This window comes from Corapipo altera, unplaced genomic scaffold (assembly GCF_003945725.1).
Source record: "Corapipo altera isolate COAL_440 unplaced genomic scaffold, ASM394572v1 45, whole genome shotgun sequence".
NCBI classification, from domain to species: domain Eukaryota; kingdom Metazoa; phylum Chordata; class Aves; order Passeriformes; family Pipridae; genus Corapipo; species Corapipo altera.
Window position 1 is genome coordinate 16,209,377 of NW_020884877.1, and position 16,445 is coordinate 16,225,821.

Sequence of the window (16,445 nt, forward strand, 5' to 3'; positions counted from 1 at the left end):
TCACTTTTTTGGAGGGAGGCTAATTCTGGCAGAGATATCCAGTAAAGCTTTGAGACAACAATGTCTTAACCCAACACAACTAGATTGTATGGAACATGTCATCCTGTACTTTGGTTTTTGCTTTTACTCCTCTTTCCACAGCCATCTCTCATGAGTTTATTTTGTCTAGGTTTTAAGGTACAGCTGTAATGATTCTAAGTTGTCTTTCCACATACCAAGCTAGGAACTAACTAGGACATCAGGAAAGATGACAGGGAATACCCAATCAGTTTTTCAGCTATTAAATTTGTTTGGGTAGTTTTCTGCTATGATGTGTAATCTTAGATAATCTTTAATTGATAACATTTTATGCTATATATTTTTTAACTTTATGAGTTGGTCCTATAATTTGGTATAGACACTTTATTTTTAAATTACTGTGTTAATAAATCATACATGCACGAAATGGAAATAAGTAACATTTAAAATAAATCATGTATTTGCCAAATACTGTGGGACAATAATGAGTCTGTAAGTGGAATGAAATATTTGACCACCCTGAAATTGCTAACACCTGATAGAATTCCAGTGGGTACAGATTTTGAACAATTAAATGTAGAATCCTCCAACTGGGCTTGTGTCATAGTACATTAAAAGATGGTCATATTGATGGCCTGTTTAATATTTCTTTCATATAGCTAAAAATGTTTCATCCTTTTTGTGAAACAATTAAAGTAATTTAATTAAACCGTGCTTTCAACCCTTTTATTAGCTTTCCAGAATAATTAACTCAGCAGCAACATTCTGGAAAATATCAAGGTCACATTATACTACTGTACTAAATGCCATGCGCATAGAGTAAGAGGCAAGTCATGCTGTGACAATTTCATAATAAAACTAATAGGAAATAAGAATACTGATGTTCTGGGCAACCAGATATATAAAGAAATGTCACTTTTTCTTCCTAGCCAGTCTCATATTTCATTACATGCATCCTAACATGTATGCTATCTGGCTTGGAAAATCCAGAAAATAATGAAATTACTTAATTAATTCAGAGCGATATTCAGATGACATAGGCATAAACCCCAACACTGTTGTTCAGTGAGTGAGGGAACAGAATCATAACTTGCAATTAGGCATCTAAACAAAATAAATTTTGATTACTTGGCAGTAAAACAGATTAAATTAAGAGTTTTTCATGAAGTACATATAGAAATACATACATCTTAGCATAGGATCATAATTAGCCCCCTCCCCAAGTAGTACAGAATTCCTATGGATGAAACTTCTAGGCCTAAATAGAAATAAAGTTGAGGTGAAGCTGTGTGAACAATGATCTGGCTCAGATGACAACCCTGACTGAAGATTTTGAGCAGGGCGAATTGTGACTGCCAAGTTTCTACATTAGAAGAAAAACAAAAATAAGGACGTACAACCCCACCATTTTAGGAGACAAATGTAGAAAATCTTTCCACTATTTTGAGTTCTTTTTCATTTCTTAAAATTACTGCATCTGCATGCATTCTTATCTCAAAATAAAGAAATTAATCTAATTATCAGTGTATAGAGACATTTATTTTCTCACCTGCTAGCAACAAAACAAGTGGAACGGGTGAGAGAAAACCAAGCTAAGAAGACTAAGAACACCAGAGCAGTACAGAACAGCTGTATATCCAATAGAATTCCAAGCAGATCTTTGCTTCTCCTATGAACTGTACTTCAGAGGGAAACGTTGTTTCCAACAGATGAAGTATTTCTCTGAGAAACAACTTCAAGTTTATGGTGTAATAGCATTAGCACCACGATAAGAAAGCTGCCAATAGTTTGAAATAGAAAGCACGAACAAGACCTTACAATCAGAACCTGAGAACTGCCAGTGCACACAGTGACACTGAGCTTAGAGGAGCTGCCACTATCTAACTAGCTTGGAAGGAGTCTGGTTTGTGAAACACAGCTAAGGCACGGTGCAAGTTTGGGGAGAAAGGTATAAAATGAAGAAGCCATTAATGTGAGTTCAGTTTTAAAAGAGATGTCTTACTCTCCCAGAGGGATTTTTTTAATATTTGTTTCGTAGTTTGATTTTCATTCGTAAAATGTGCTGTCTTTCCACTAAAGTTTATTGTCATGTCTGGGCATCTTGTTGATGTGAATGAATAAATGAATATTCTATTAAAAATACAGAAAATTCCATGTCTTGTTATCTCTGGAATATATTAAAGGTGGCTAAGGATAACAAAGAACTCTTTCACTGCAGAATCACAAGACAAATAAGGTGTACAAATGACAGTTATTAATAACAATTAATGACAAAGTTAATGTAATGGCAGAAACACTAATGTTATCTCTTGTAAGAGAACAGACTTCAGTTACAGACTGCAGAAAATGAGTAAGATTTTCTTTCTAATATGCTTATAAATCACAGCAAGTTCCATTTATCCATTACAGCAATAAAATAATCCTTTCCTTTAATAAAAAAAATTACATCCTGGCATATAATCCAGTTGAAATATACAGTGATATGAATTCGCTAAAATACTATTTTCTGTTAGATTAATATATATAGCATCATAGTTATGAATAGTTATGAATAGTTATGAATAACTGATTTGTATTTGCTCTTGGATTGTCATTTTGAGACATGATCTTGTAACTCTTGGTTTGTAAGTCATCTAATTGTTCCTTATGGATATAAGTAACATAGGATACCCATGTTTCAAATAATGGACAATGTCTTACCACCCTTATCAGTGAATGCCTATTTCTGTACAACATTTGAAGAGCTCTGCACAGAAATGAACATTTGAGGAATTTCCTCAAGGACAGAAATATGTCTATGTTCATTTATGTCTTTTAGTGGTAGAACTAAATAAAATATGAGTAAGGTATGATGTTTTACCACTCCTCTCTCCAAAACTCCTCAAAGTAAATTAATTTCTTTCACATTAACACTGTCTAAACCTCAGTTCCATTTGAGAAGCAAATTAATTGTGCCTTACTTAAGTGGATTGTCTTATAATAAAATCCCAATAACAATCATCAGGATCTTACTACTGGTGTAGATAATAAAGCTCTTACTATGAGATTTATAACGCTAGTATCTGTTAATATCTATCCCATAATGTTTTCTTATAAAAATATTTTTCTATATAAAAAACCAAATAGATTTGTCAGGCAAGTGAGAAAGTACCAACTCTTTCAATACATATTTCAGAAATATCCTGGTTATTGTTGCTATGAACTCAGTGTTTGACTTAGAAGTAATATTTATAACAAATATTTTAAATTAACCACTAAAATATGCAGCATATTATTAGTGATTCTGGATATTCAAAAGATTGTCAGTAGTTAATCAAATATTCTAATATATTCAGAATTTTAAATTGTTTGGAAGGTTAAACCTTAACGAAGTTATAGAAAGTATGGCTATTCTGTCTTTATATATTCCTGAAAATCATATCCTTCACCAACACTGTGCTTCCATATGACTGTTAAACATTATTGAACCATAATAGACATTTAATAGCATATATTCCTTTTTCAAACATGCCTTTATGAGACCTCTTGCCTTTCCAGCAAGTATGAAAATTGTGGCATTGTTCAATTTGTCACTGTTGATCTGTTGGTTTTTTTTTTTTAAATAAACAGCATAGAAACATTTTTAAAATAATATTGTTTCTGTATTTTATAGGTCTCATTGGTTAGTTTAATAGCCAATGCTCTGGGCTATTCTGAACTTGGTGCCATTAAATCACTACGGACTTTAAGAGCTTTAAGACCTTTAAGAGCCTTGTCACGATTTGAAGGAATGAGGGTGAGATAAAATGAATGAGTCTGAATGAATGTATACATATAAAAATTAATGTGTTAATGGTTCCACTCATGCTTCTTCAAAGAACTCCAGAATGGGAATACATGCAAAAACGTGGAAAAAGGCCTTCCACCATGTCCTTATAAACAAGACCTATGTACAGCTCACCTTTGGAGACCAGACCTCATGCTCATTATATTTGCGTGCTCACTGCTGCAGTTGTCTTATCCCAGCCCACTGACCGTTGAAATTTTCATTGATTTGTGGACCTGGAAAAGTAAAAGGACATGACAGATTTTAGAACAAAGGGTTGGAGATTTTTTTGCAGTTTAGCTGGGAACTTTTTTTATCAATTTCTGTAGCTAACTTCAGTTAGTTTGTCAGTGATTGAGGATGGAACAGGATTAGACAGAAAACAAAACAAGATTAAGAAGCTGACAAGAGTGACACACCAGAAACTAAAGCCCCACTGTGGCTCCCTGTCTAGCTGCCTGGGGCAAAAAAATCCCACAATAAATGTTGTAGTATTAGGGAAAGATTTTCTGAGCAGACACCTGAAATAAGCATAGAGTTGGAAGTACAGAAGGGGAGAGATGGGAAATCGTTTTCTCAGCTAATGTCTTTTTACTTCATTTGAATGCATCTGCTGTACTCTTACATCTCCTCCTAGACAGCTAAAACTGTCCTGTTGAGAAAAATATTATTTTCATATTCTGCCAATCTGACCAAAAGAGAAAAAACAAAAACAAAACAAACAAACAAAAAAAACACCTAAAAAACCTCTATTGTAAGCTGTCTGCTGAAAATGCAGACTATGCTATTTCCTGGAAAAACAAGGAAAAGTTATTGAGAAATCTCCTTTTAATTTTTCACCCAAAAGTACTCCAATGCTGCAATACATGTTTATAGTCTGGTCATAGCTCTTCACTTTCTGAATAAGTAGTGTGTTACATTGTATATGGATACTGAAATACGGTGCTGGCAATATATACACATAAAGTTTCTAAGAATAAAATCATTAGTAATGATAGTTTTACATGCAGACATTTCTATTCAGTCTTCTGCATCATCATTTTTTAAGCTTTTTCTGGTTTATTTTCTATTTATTTTTATTTATAGATTTTGATTTATATTGTTGGAATTTAACATTTATTTCTCTCTTTTTCTCTAGAGCACACAAATTCTCAGAATCCATCTTGCTACTAACAGGTTTTCTTTCGCTTTTTGATTTTTTTCAGACTTTTGCATTGTCTTTTGTTCCATGTTATTTTATTTCTTGCTTTTTGCAATCTCATTAGCATTTTATTAAACCTTAATTAATGTTTCCTCCATAAATCTTGATGTAGTATTTCAGCTGCTCATCCCATATTAATACTTTTTTAACATTTTTAAAGTGTTTTAAATTTTTTTTTCTCTTCATTAACTAATTGGCTATTTTGTCTAATTTGTACACTAGGTGGTTGTAAATGCCCTTGTAGGAGCAATCCCTTCTATCATGAATGTATTGCTGGTATGTCTCATATTCTGGCTAATCTTCAGCATCATGGGAGTAAATCTGTTTGCTGGAAAATTTTATCACTGTGTCAACACTACAACTGGTGAGATGTTTGATATCAGTGATGTCAACAATTATACTCAGTGTCAGGAACTCATAAAAAACAATCAAAGTGCCCGATGGAAAAACGTGAAAGTAAACTTTGATAATGTAGGAGCTGGATATCTTGCTCTGCTTCAAGTAGTAAGTAAACTTATATATTTTCTTTTTGCTTCTTTTAAAGAATCTGGAAAAATGACTGTTAAGTAGTGGAATAATTTCTTTGTAGCAGTGATGTGCAGCTCACACAGCTCTATTGCACTGTTTCTTGTAATTTTTCTATTAATGGTAGTAGAGTAGTTTTTCCTTCCAAGGCTAGGGAATACAGTCTCATGATGATGATAATAATAATGTGAAAATAGTTTGTGCTGAGTAGTAGTACTGAATGATGACTCTGATTCTCTGACTTCAGATCTCGTTGCTACTCTTGTACTAGAGATTAAACTGAACTGTGAACCTTTCATTCTTCTTCTCTTTTTTTTTTTCCTTTGTCCTGATTTTCCAAAATTTTCCATTTCAAATATTCCTTTCTGACCTTTACTTTTCCTGCAGAGATTAAGAGATCCTTGAGCATCTTCACCTCTTCATCTGATTGTCTCAATTAACAGTCTCCCTCCACTCTTATTCTGCATTTATTACTCTTATTGAACTCTCCTCCTCTCCTAATATTGCTATGCAAAGTGCACTGACAGTTGTCAACTGAGCCAGAAAGTCCTGTGAAGCCTGGCTCCAAGCATACCTTCCCAGTAAACTGGTGTTGCACTACAAGATTCAGGAGGATATGAACACAGCCAGAGTACAAGTTTTCTGCCGTGAAAACTGGCAACTGTACCAAAGTACCAGAGCTACTTCTGGCAAGCACAGATGGAAATATACTCCTTGGGATGGTTCTTCTCCTGAATCTCCTCAGGAGTTATGCTCTTTGTCTGTTCATTTCATAGGCTTTTTAGTTCTTTTTTCTTTATTGTGAATAAGAATGGAAACCCTGGCTAATAATTGTGCACTCACACTTCCAGCCAGCATGTCACACCAACCCTGTGGCGTTCCTTAGAGAGTGGACATTCTGCATCCATGAAAATCACCTTCTTAGAGCAATGATGACAGATCTTTTTTACTCTTTATATAGACAAAGTCTCTATAGGAACTCAGCCAAATTCTTATAGATGTTAATCGCAGCTCTTTCACAGTTCACTTTTTGGTCTTCTGTAAAACAAATCTCTCAAGAACCAATGTATATTTTTACTTTGAACAGTCTATTCCTTTTAGGTATGTGGGATTAAAACATTCCTAAAAATACTATGTCAGTTTAGACACAGAAAAAAAACATTCAGATGCATGTTGGTATCTGTCCAGAAGCTGTGTTGCTGATTTCATCAATTCATGCTGTAAACTTAACAAAATGGCTGCAGCCATGGATGATTCTAGTGGATTCTACCTAAACATCTCTAGCATTAATGTCTGTCTAAGTCTATCATTCTTCACCTGCAAAATAATCATCTGCAGCTCCAAACACACTGTGGCCTTGCTGAGACCTTCAGAACCTGGTTTTTAATATTTTTGAAATACCTAAAAAGTACATTCTCAAAAAACCTATGAAAAATGTTTTATTATGCCTGTGGTTTTAGTTGTGGTTTATAAATTTAGAATTGATTTTATTAACAGTTATGGTCTAGATAAATAAATAAATAACCTAGTTAATTTGAATTTTTACAGGGAAGATAACCAACTGTATTTTATTTCTAGGCTACTTTCAAAGGATGGATGGATATTATGTATGCTGCTGTTGATTCACGAGATGTAAGACTTTAAAGATAATCTGTTGGTTATATTCTGATATAGAGTATAGAATATTAACAGTTACACACAAAATAGCATGAAAAATTATAATCAGTACCAATACATATTTTTCTGATTCTTAAAATTTTTACTGGAAAGAATTAATCCCGCTTCCTTCTGTTTAGGCCAAATAAGCTGAATTAATTTAGGCAGACTTTTTTTTAAAATGTTAATGTAAAAGAACAAAGAAGAGTTTTTTTAACTAATTCCTTTGGTAATCATTTGGAATTCCTTTGGAATTCATTTAAGATTATATAATGCAGTTATTAAATCTGGAATATATTAATCTTGTTTCATAGTTTATGACTGTGCATTTAATTGTTTCCTTAGGTTGAGCAGTTGTGTTATCTAGATATTTAGGAGCAATTGGATTTTGAGGTTGAAGATCATCTGTTAAGCTTTCTGGAGATTAGAATTGTATCTTATCTACAAAACCAAAACTATGTCCAACCTGTACAAATACTCATGTTAGTGATATTGTCTCCCAGAGTAAAATATCATGTTTCATTATCTTCAGAATTTCTACATTCCTGCTAATTCCTGCTGTAGAGGTACAAATGTTGAGATGTGGAATCCAGAAGAATCAAGACAATACATAATTCTCCTTGACATTTGCCTCAATTTAATGGATTTCACAAAACATATATTCACTAGAAATGTATTGAAAGCATCTGTTCTAAGCTGGATGTAAGAATGCTCATGCAAGACCAAAAGAGTTCAAGGGAGATTTAGGCGACAGTAAAATTTACTGATTTTGTTGCATGAAAATATACTGAATATAATATAAAATATTTAGATTTCTGCTGTTAAAATTTTAAGTACTAATGACTTTTCTAAGTCCCACATTACTTCTTCCTTCTATATGAGGAACTTTTTATAAATGTACGTACACAAACATATCTGTGGGCACATTTACTTGAAAATTCCATATGAGCAATAATTCTATCAGCTTCCAGTTCTCCAAATATTGATAGGAGTGGACATGTTGGATCTTTTTAATAAATTAGTGCAGTTTATAGTTTTTCTAGCTGGGATAGCATATACTTAGTTATAAATTATATACATTATTTTTTACATCTAGTATTCTCATGGGTAATAAAATTTATAATATTTCGTAGGTAGAAGATCAACCCAAGTATGAGGACAACTTGTATATGTATCTCTATTTTGTCATCTTTATCATATTTGGATCATTTTTTACTTTGAACCTTTTCATTGGTGTCATTATAGACAACTTCAACCAACAAAAAAAGAAGATAAGTATTTAAAATGTTTCCATGGTGCTATAAATTATTAGCTATAATTAATTAATAAGGTATTTATTTAAGGCTAATAAAAATCAAAAGTAATTCCAAGACCTTGAATAAAAATGTCTCTTTTTTAATAATAATCTGTTTTAAAATCTGTGGATGTGATTTTGACCTTTGCATTTTAGCATTTTGACAAATGTAGAGGCACAAATCATGAGTCAGTTCATAATAGTTTGCAGATTGTGTAAATAGCTAAAATGAAGATGAAAAAAAGGGAATGTGTATCACTGGTTTGATTAGAAGTAATATTATCTGCCATTAAATAATTTCTTTTTTTCATTAACTTTAAAGAATTAAGATAAATTAATTAATCTTATAAACTGTTGACATTTAATGAAGATACAATATGGCATTGTGTTCATACAATGGATAATGGATCTGCAAACTGATTAAAGAGTGGGTTAAGAATACATCCAACAGCCCTTACATGAATAAGCTTATAGATACAAGTTAAAATGTGTACAAAAGAGCTCTGTTTTTCTAACACACTTTTGTGAGAAATGAGATGAAGTCATTAGACACAATTACAAGCTATAATTTCTTATCAATAATAAATGTGTAATGGGAAGGGTGTTTTCTTCTGTATAGATTTGACACACAAGTATGTTTAAAATAATACTACTGATAATGCATACAATTCTCTTTTAAAGAACTTTAAAAATCTAAAAGTACAATTAATCACATTTAAGATGCTTGGAAGCCTCACAGTTCTTAGCCTTCAAGTGCCAAAAAGAACTAGAACCTCGGGATCATTCTGAATTTTTGTATGAAAAAGCTGTCTCATATAATTTGTATTTATCCAATCACCAAATAAAAAACAGCAGTACTAAACAGAATAAATGATAATAGAAAATTGTGAACTACAGAATTTTTTCCATGTGAAAATATTCTTTAGCTTCCTAAAAGACTCATAAACACATCTGGGGTTACTTTCAATTATGATGATACTTCAGGCTGTGACAGCCAGTTTAGCAGACAGTGACTTTGACATTGTGCTGCCATCTGACAGTGCAGACTCAGCAATAAGCACAGTTTACTTATACTGAAATTCAGTCAGTCAGTTGCACATCTGATTGGCAGCTTTTGCATCTGCAAACAAGAGCTAATTTGAGTTAGTCGAGGTTCCAGTAGTGGTTTAATTAATAATTTGCTATGGCATGATATGGTTTACTTTTCTTAAGTTTATATCAAAGGTGATTTTTTTTGGTCATTAAAACACACAGATTAGAGACAGACACACTCTCTTGACACACCTTTTGTCTCAAAGTTATGCCACTTATAGACCTGTCTAGCTGTAATCCTAAAAATCTATATAGAATACGGGACATGGAAGACAGTAGTCACTCTTCTATTCCCTAAACATATTCTAATCAGCAAGTTATTCACCAGCATCAGTATAGAAACAACCATTTTAGCTGTGTCAGCAAATGTGAGAGTGAAGACACTGGAAAAACTCTACTGTCAACCGGACAAGGCACTAGTAACAAGGTTTCTCTGTGTGTTAGGAATGTATATGGGCATCCACACTATAAATACCTGAAAAAACCCCTTTTTTTAAAATATAAATAAAATATAAATGATATGTTATATTACAGAGAGACATATCATAGTTAAATGTTTTATGTGTGAACGTGATAATAATTAGTTTTGATATTATTTCTTTACTTTGGAGGTCAGGATATATTTATGACAGAAGAACAGAAGAAATATTACAATGCAATGAAAAAACTTGGATCCAAAAAGCCACAGAAACCTATTCCGAGGCCAGTGGTAAGAGCAATTTGATTCATATACTCCTAATATTAAATATTCATTTGAGATTATGATATTGAAAGAGAAAGTTATATGTCTGACAAGAAAATATTTTTTTTCACTTATTTTCTTGTAAATGTAGAATTTGTCCTCTTTTGAATCCATCAGATTAGATCATTCACATTTCATTTAAAAACATTCACTCTGAAGTGTGAACTGTAGGATTTAATGAGGCTAATGTAATAAATTTCAAAATTCCCTGCCAAAGCCCTAGAAAATCACAGTTGATTGGATCATCTATTGGTTCTTGTTACCAGGGATAAACTTCATTTTTGTTTTTTTTCTCCTCACAGAGAATTTGTAGGAAATGGGGATGCACTGGCCCCTGCTGCTGAAGACAGAAAGGGCAGTGGTCACCTAATCTGAAAGAAAAAGACAGATGCAGAAAATCTTATGGAATAAAAGAATGCCCTAGGAAGTAAAGCATAAACAAGGATAAATTTGTCTCTGAGATAAGACACTACTCTTGTTATTTACTGAACTCCTACAGTGTTTGGAAAAAATAAACTACTTGTTGCACCTTATGCACCAAGCAGTTATAAATAGCCTTTCAAAGGAGAGACATATGGCAATAAACATTGCGCTAAGTACTAAAGAAAAGCTAGGATATTGCAGTCATGATGTGTTTGAGACATGTAACTTCAGTGGTCTAATGATCTCACCAAGCACAATTAGTTTAGGGAAGAAAGAGGCCTAGCATTCTAAAGCCATCTGAGAATAAAGATAAGAAAATTAGTTTCTATTTGGCTGGTACTCTTGCTGGCTATCAAGTTATAACAGCTTTTTTTACACCAATAATATCAATTGTCACATTTATTACTCTTATTATTGCATTGTTTCCCTTCCTGTTTCTTCAGCCAGCAGTGTTGAACTTCTTGATTCACTCTTAACAGGAAGAGACAAAAACCAGCATGAGTTGGGCATATATTAGCACCTATACTGTTTATGGGTCTTGCTCTGCACTCCTAAATCTTGAAAGGAGTTGCTTTCCCATTTGGCATTTGTAAAGCCAAATATTTTCAGAGTATAAACTGTATTCAATCTTTGTTTTTGCAGAACAAATTCCAAGGCATGATCTTTGATTTTGTAACCAAACAAGTATTTGACATCAGCATCATGATACTTATCTGCCTTAACATGGTCACAATGATGGTAGAAACAGACGACCAGAGCAAAGAAATGGAAACAATTTTATCCCGGATTAACCTGGTGTTCATTATCCTTTTCACTGGAGAATTTGTGCTGAAATTGATTTCACTTCGCCATTACTATTTCACTATAGGCTGGAACATTTTTGATTTTGTTGTTGTGATTCTCTCCATAGTAGGTAAGAGCAATTCCCTTTCCAGAAAGAACTAGTGGAAGGAATAGAGAACATTTGTTTCAAGAATGTTATGATATCAAATATGAAATTTTCTCTTTCCTTGTTGACTTACATGTTGATTCAGATCTTCATACTTTATGGCATACAATATATGAAATGTTGCATATAAGATTTTTGTCTTTCCCATTAGATTTACTGTCACTTTCCACATCAAAAGACATAAAGGAACTGTTTGGCACATTAGATTAACATGCACAAATATAAAGAGTAATGTTCAGTGATGTATACAAACTAACCACAGGTTTGCTTTCAGTACAAAAACTGAAAACTATGTGAAAGAGGTGAGATTTTTCTTTACTTTTGCTGAGATCTTGGTAAATAGATTTCTGTCAGTTAAAAGCTAATGACTCTCCATGGTGCAAATGAGGCATGTGACAAACCTTTATTCTTAAAGAGTTACATATCTGAGAGAGATTTGCTGATACAGTATAGATCTGTTAAAAAATCGCTGATTTGCAAAAATTAAGCCAACATCATCCTTCATAAAAGACAGTGGTTATAGGCTCAGCTTCAAGAAATAACTGTATCTAAGATATAGATTTCCCTTTCCTGGCAGACTTTCTTTTACTTATTTCCCTTCTCTGAGACAGCAATTCAACACAAGAAAGATGCTTCCACCTTAATAACAGCTTTCAATAAAATGTAATAACTTATATAACGTTTTCCTATAACATAGACTCCTTATACTGATTGTTTTGGAGATAGCAATACATAAATCTTTCTATAGGTAATAAATAAATTTAAAATTGGATTTAATTATTCACTTTTTTTTCTCTCTAGGTATGTTCTTAGCTGAGATGATTGAGAAGTACTTTGTATCCCCCACACTATTCAGAGTCATCCGACTTGCCAGAATCGGTCGAATCCTGCGCCTCATTAAAGGCGCCAAGGGAATCCGCACTCTGCTTTTTGCTTTGATGATGTCTCTTCCTGCTCTGTTCAACATTGGTCTGCTGCTCTTCCTGGTCATGTTCATCTATGCGATATTTGGCATGTCCAACTTTGCCTATGTTAAGAGGGAAGTTGGGATCGATGACATGTTCAACTTTGAAACGTTTGGCAACAGCATGATCTGCCTGTTTCAGATCACCACGTCTGCTGGCTGGGACGGTTTGCTCGCCCCAATTCTGAACAGTGGGGAGCCCGACTGTGATCCCCATAAAGATCATCCTGGGAGCTCTGTGAAAGGTGACTGCGGCAACCCTTCTGTTGGGATTTTCTTCTTTGTCAGCTACATTATCATCTCCTTTCTGGTAGTGGTGAACATGTACATTGCTGTGATTTTGGAGAACTTCAGTGTTGCTACTGAGGAAAGCGCTGAACCCTTGAGTGAGGACGACTTTGAGATGTTCTATGAGGTCTGGGAGAAATTTGATCCCGATGCAACACAATTCATAGAATATAGTAAACTATCAGATTTTGCAGCTTCATTAGATCCACCTCTTCTTATCGCAAAACCGAACAAAGTCCAGCTCATTGCAATGGATCTGCCCATGGTGAGTGGTGACAGAATTCACTGCCTTGACATCCTGTTTGCTTTCACAAAGCGTGTTTTGGGGGAAAGTGGTGAGATGGATGCCCTCAGAATACAGATGGAAGATCGGTTTATGGCAGCCAATCCTTCTAAAGTCTCCTATGAACCAATTACAACCACATTGAAACGAAAGCAGGAGGAGGTGTCTGCTGTCATCATTCAGCGTGCTTACAGATGTTATCTTTTAAGGCAAAAAGTTAAACAGGTGTCTAGTATGTATAATAGAAATAAAAACAAAGAAGGAGATGGACAAGTTATAAAAGAGATAATTATTGATAAACTAAAGGGGAACTCCACTCCGGAAAAAACAGATGAGAGTTCCTCTACAACTTCCCCACCTTCTTATGACAGTGTAACAAAGCCAGACAAAGAAAAATATGAGAAAGATAAAGCAGAAAAGAACTACAAAGGTAAAGACATCAGGGAAAATAAAAAATAATGATCTAAGAATTTTTCTTGTGGGACAACATGTTTACAGTCTTTGAGAATGAAGCAACAACTGGACTCCTGCAGGAGGTTTATGCCAAACTGACAGTTTTTACACATATATGTGTGTGTGTGTGTGTGCGCGCGCATGTGTGTGCATATATATACATTATATATATACTTAAGGTCAGTGCCTATAACAAAACAGTGAACCTCCATCATCAGACTGTGACTCTGTCAATCAGGGTAAAAAACTTGACAAGAGGTTACTGTTTTCACTACAGCTGACACTGCTAAGAATGAGGGGAAAAGTGGCTCCACAGAGAAGACAGAGCATGAAATGAGTGCAAAAGGATACTTTATGTTTCACAATATGTAGAACAGTAATTCTCTTCACTGTTTGTAATGCAACAGCTACATTTGTCATATTTTTACAAAATCGATATTAGTGTATTTATCATTTTTTAATTCACAGGTTGTTTACTATTATATGTGACTATTTTTGTAATAGGTTTTATGTTGGGGAAAGAGGTTTGAGGACCAGGAGTTCTACTCTCAGATTCTCTATAATGTACAGATAAAAGTGATTTGCATAGGCATGCTGCACTTGTCACTCATGCATAAATAAAAATATGACATTGCACAAAGCTAAAGATTTTAAGAACTTTCATATCAGGGTTGCTCTTAAATTTGAGGTGTTCTAACTACTTGTATGGCTGCATCCAGATTATGTGCATCCAGATTAATGTGCCTGGAAAGCCTCCTCTATTTTACAGGAATCTGCAATGACTTATTTTTATGTGAATCATTAAACATGAACAAGTTCATGGTTTTGTTAAAATATTTACAGCTCAAAAAATATTGTGTGGTTTCTGCACTAGAAAAATAGCTTCACCAAAATATATCTGGGAGCTCTTTTGTTTTCTTCTTTTTTTTTAAACAGCTCAGATTTTTTCCTAGACTGTTCTTTGGTTGTTGTCTTCTCTCATTATGGCCAACATCCAGTGAATCCATAAAATACCCTTTTCCATGTAAATATTACCTGCATACTGATGTGCATATTTGAGCAAAGAATTAAATGGCTTTGCCACATTGATTTGCATCAGGTATGTACCACAGTATGGTTAATTCACAAGAGCTCAACAGGACATGTTATATTCTGTGTCATTATAGATAGTTAGGAGAGTATCACTGATGCATTGCAATGCTTTTGCTGCTGTACCTTGGTCCTTCCACTGTCCACAGTCTCCACTATAGGAAACCATGTGTCAGTGAAGTGAATCAAATTGTCCAACCAGACCTCATTCTTTCAAATCATTAAGCAATAGTTTGCAGCTATTTATGAGCTTTTTTAATTTTGCATTTTAAATTTGAAGTGGCTGCTATATGGTGTAGAATCAGACTGTACAGGCCATATTACAAACTGTTTAACCTGTTGAAAATGTGGTTAGCATATATAAATAATGTAAAGAAATACCATTTGGCAACAGTTTTGTATATAAGAAAAGTGTCTTCAACTTTAGATCACTGTTTCTTATATTTCTTTTCTCATTCACATGGCTTAATTTCTAACCACAGTAATTCCAAACCGGCATAATCACACTATGAGAAAAAAAAAAGTGAGTATTTATAGACTATCTTGTTTTAATATTATATCTGCATATATTTCAATGTGAAGTAAATTGTGTAAATCTGGAACCCAGCTTGTTTCCAAATAGTTACAGGACATAACAAGGAAAGCATTAGGGGATCGTGCAAATTTCTAGCACTGTTTGCATCAGAAGTTCCAAGATAGTCTCATAGTTCGTTAAATCCTTGCTAACTTGCAGTGTCTGTTTACATAGTCTATTCTTATTCTTTTTTGAATCACGCTGCATTAGGCTTGTACAAATAAAATATTTCCCAAGAAAAAAATGGCACATTTGTATAACCAAGGACATCAGGACATTTTGTGTTTCATACACAAGCTAACATGAAATGTAGAATCTTTCTTTTACAAATGCTTTTGACTTGTAATGTGTTGGTGAAATGCATGCAGGAAATTGTTATTATCATAAACAACGCAAACAATATTACAAATGAGCCAAAAAATAAAGATTTCTTTTTTTTTATTGTGCTAATTTTGCTTTGTCTCTGTCTTTCTCTTGGTTAAAGCAAGACAAAAACTGGTTTTGGTGCAAATAAAGAATGCTCTCTTTTTCAGTAGATCTAAGTACCTTATTTTAACTTTTAGGTAAAATAATTTAAAAAAAATAATCTAAGAACTTTGATCAGACTCTGCTCATTTCTACATTTTGTCACCAGCATATTGTCTGGGAATAACACAGGATGACCTAACAGCCTTTCTGTCAACCCTCAAGGGCCCTTCTCAACCATAAAGGCACTGCTCAGTACCTAAGGTATTGTTTTAGTTTGCCACAGTACTGCCACCAAAGCTGCTCATGTTTTATGAGCAATGCTCATGTTTTAAATATGCAAACAAACTCACCAACGAAGTTCCTTTGTTTGGCCCCATGTAACATTCAGCCAAAGTGCTCATTGCAAACAGATAAAAGTTGGGTTTCATTGTACAGTCATTCTTTTTATTCCAGTAATTCTCAAAAGTAATAAATACCATTTCACTTGATCTCACAAGAAAGGAACCATACTGAAACTCAGCTGTGTTAAGCAGTGTGTATAACCATAATATCTGGATGTTACACGGTAACTTTTGACTTAATATGGGTGTTGTCAAGGCATTCAAGGGCAGAAGGATATAG

The 16,445-nt window shown here is 33.8% G+C and overlaps 1 protein-coding gene across 6 annotated transcripts in view; it reads left to right on the forward strand.

Moving 5' to 3' along the window:
• LOC113944101 (sodium channel protein type 2 subunit alpha) overlaps positions 1-15,806 on the forward strand; it is a 72,899-nt gene extending 57,093 nt beyond the window's left edge. For all 6 annotated transcript variants that reach the window (XM_027636753.1, XM_027636749.1, XM_027636750.1 and 3 more), the window contains 7 exons: positions 3,671-3,793; positions 5,247-5,528; positions 7,128-7,181; positions 8,339-8,476; positions 10,196-10,300; positions 11,399-11,669; positions 12,507-15,806. In XM_027636753.1, the coding sequence (XP_027492554.1) occupies positions 3,671-3,793; positions 5,247-5,528; positions 7,128-7,181; positions 8,339-8,476; positions 10,196-10,300; positions 11,399-11,669; positions 12,507-13,699 (2,166 nt within the window). In that variant the 3' untranslated portion in view covers positions 13,700-15,806. The remainder of the gene's footprint in view (positions 1-3,670; positions 3,794-5,246; positions 5,529-7,127; positions 7,182-8,338; positions 8,477-10,195; positions 10,301-11,398; positions 11,670-12,506) is intronic.
• Positions 15,807-16,445: the final 639 nt, after the last annotated feature.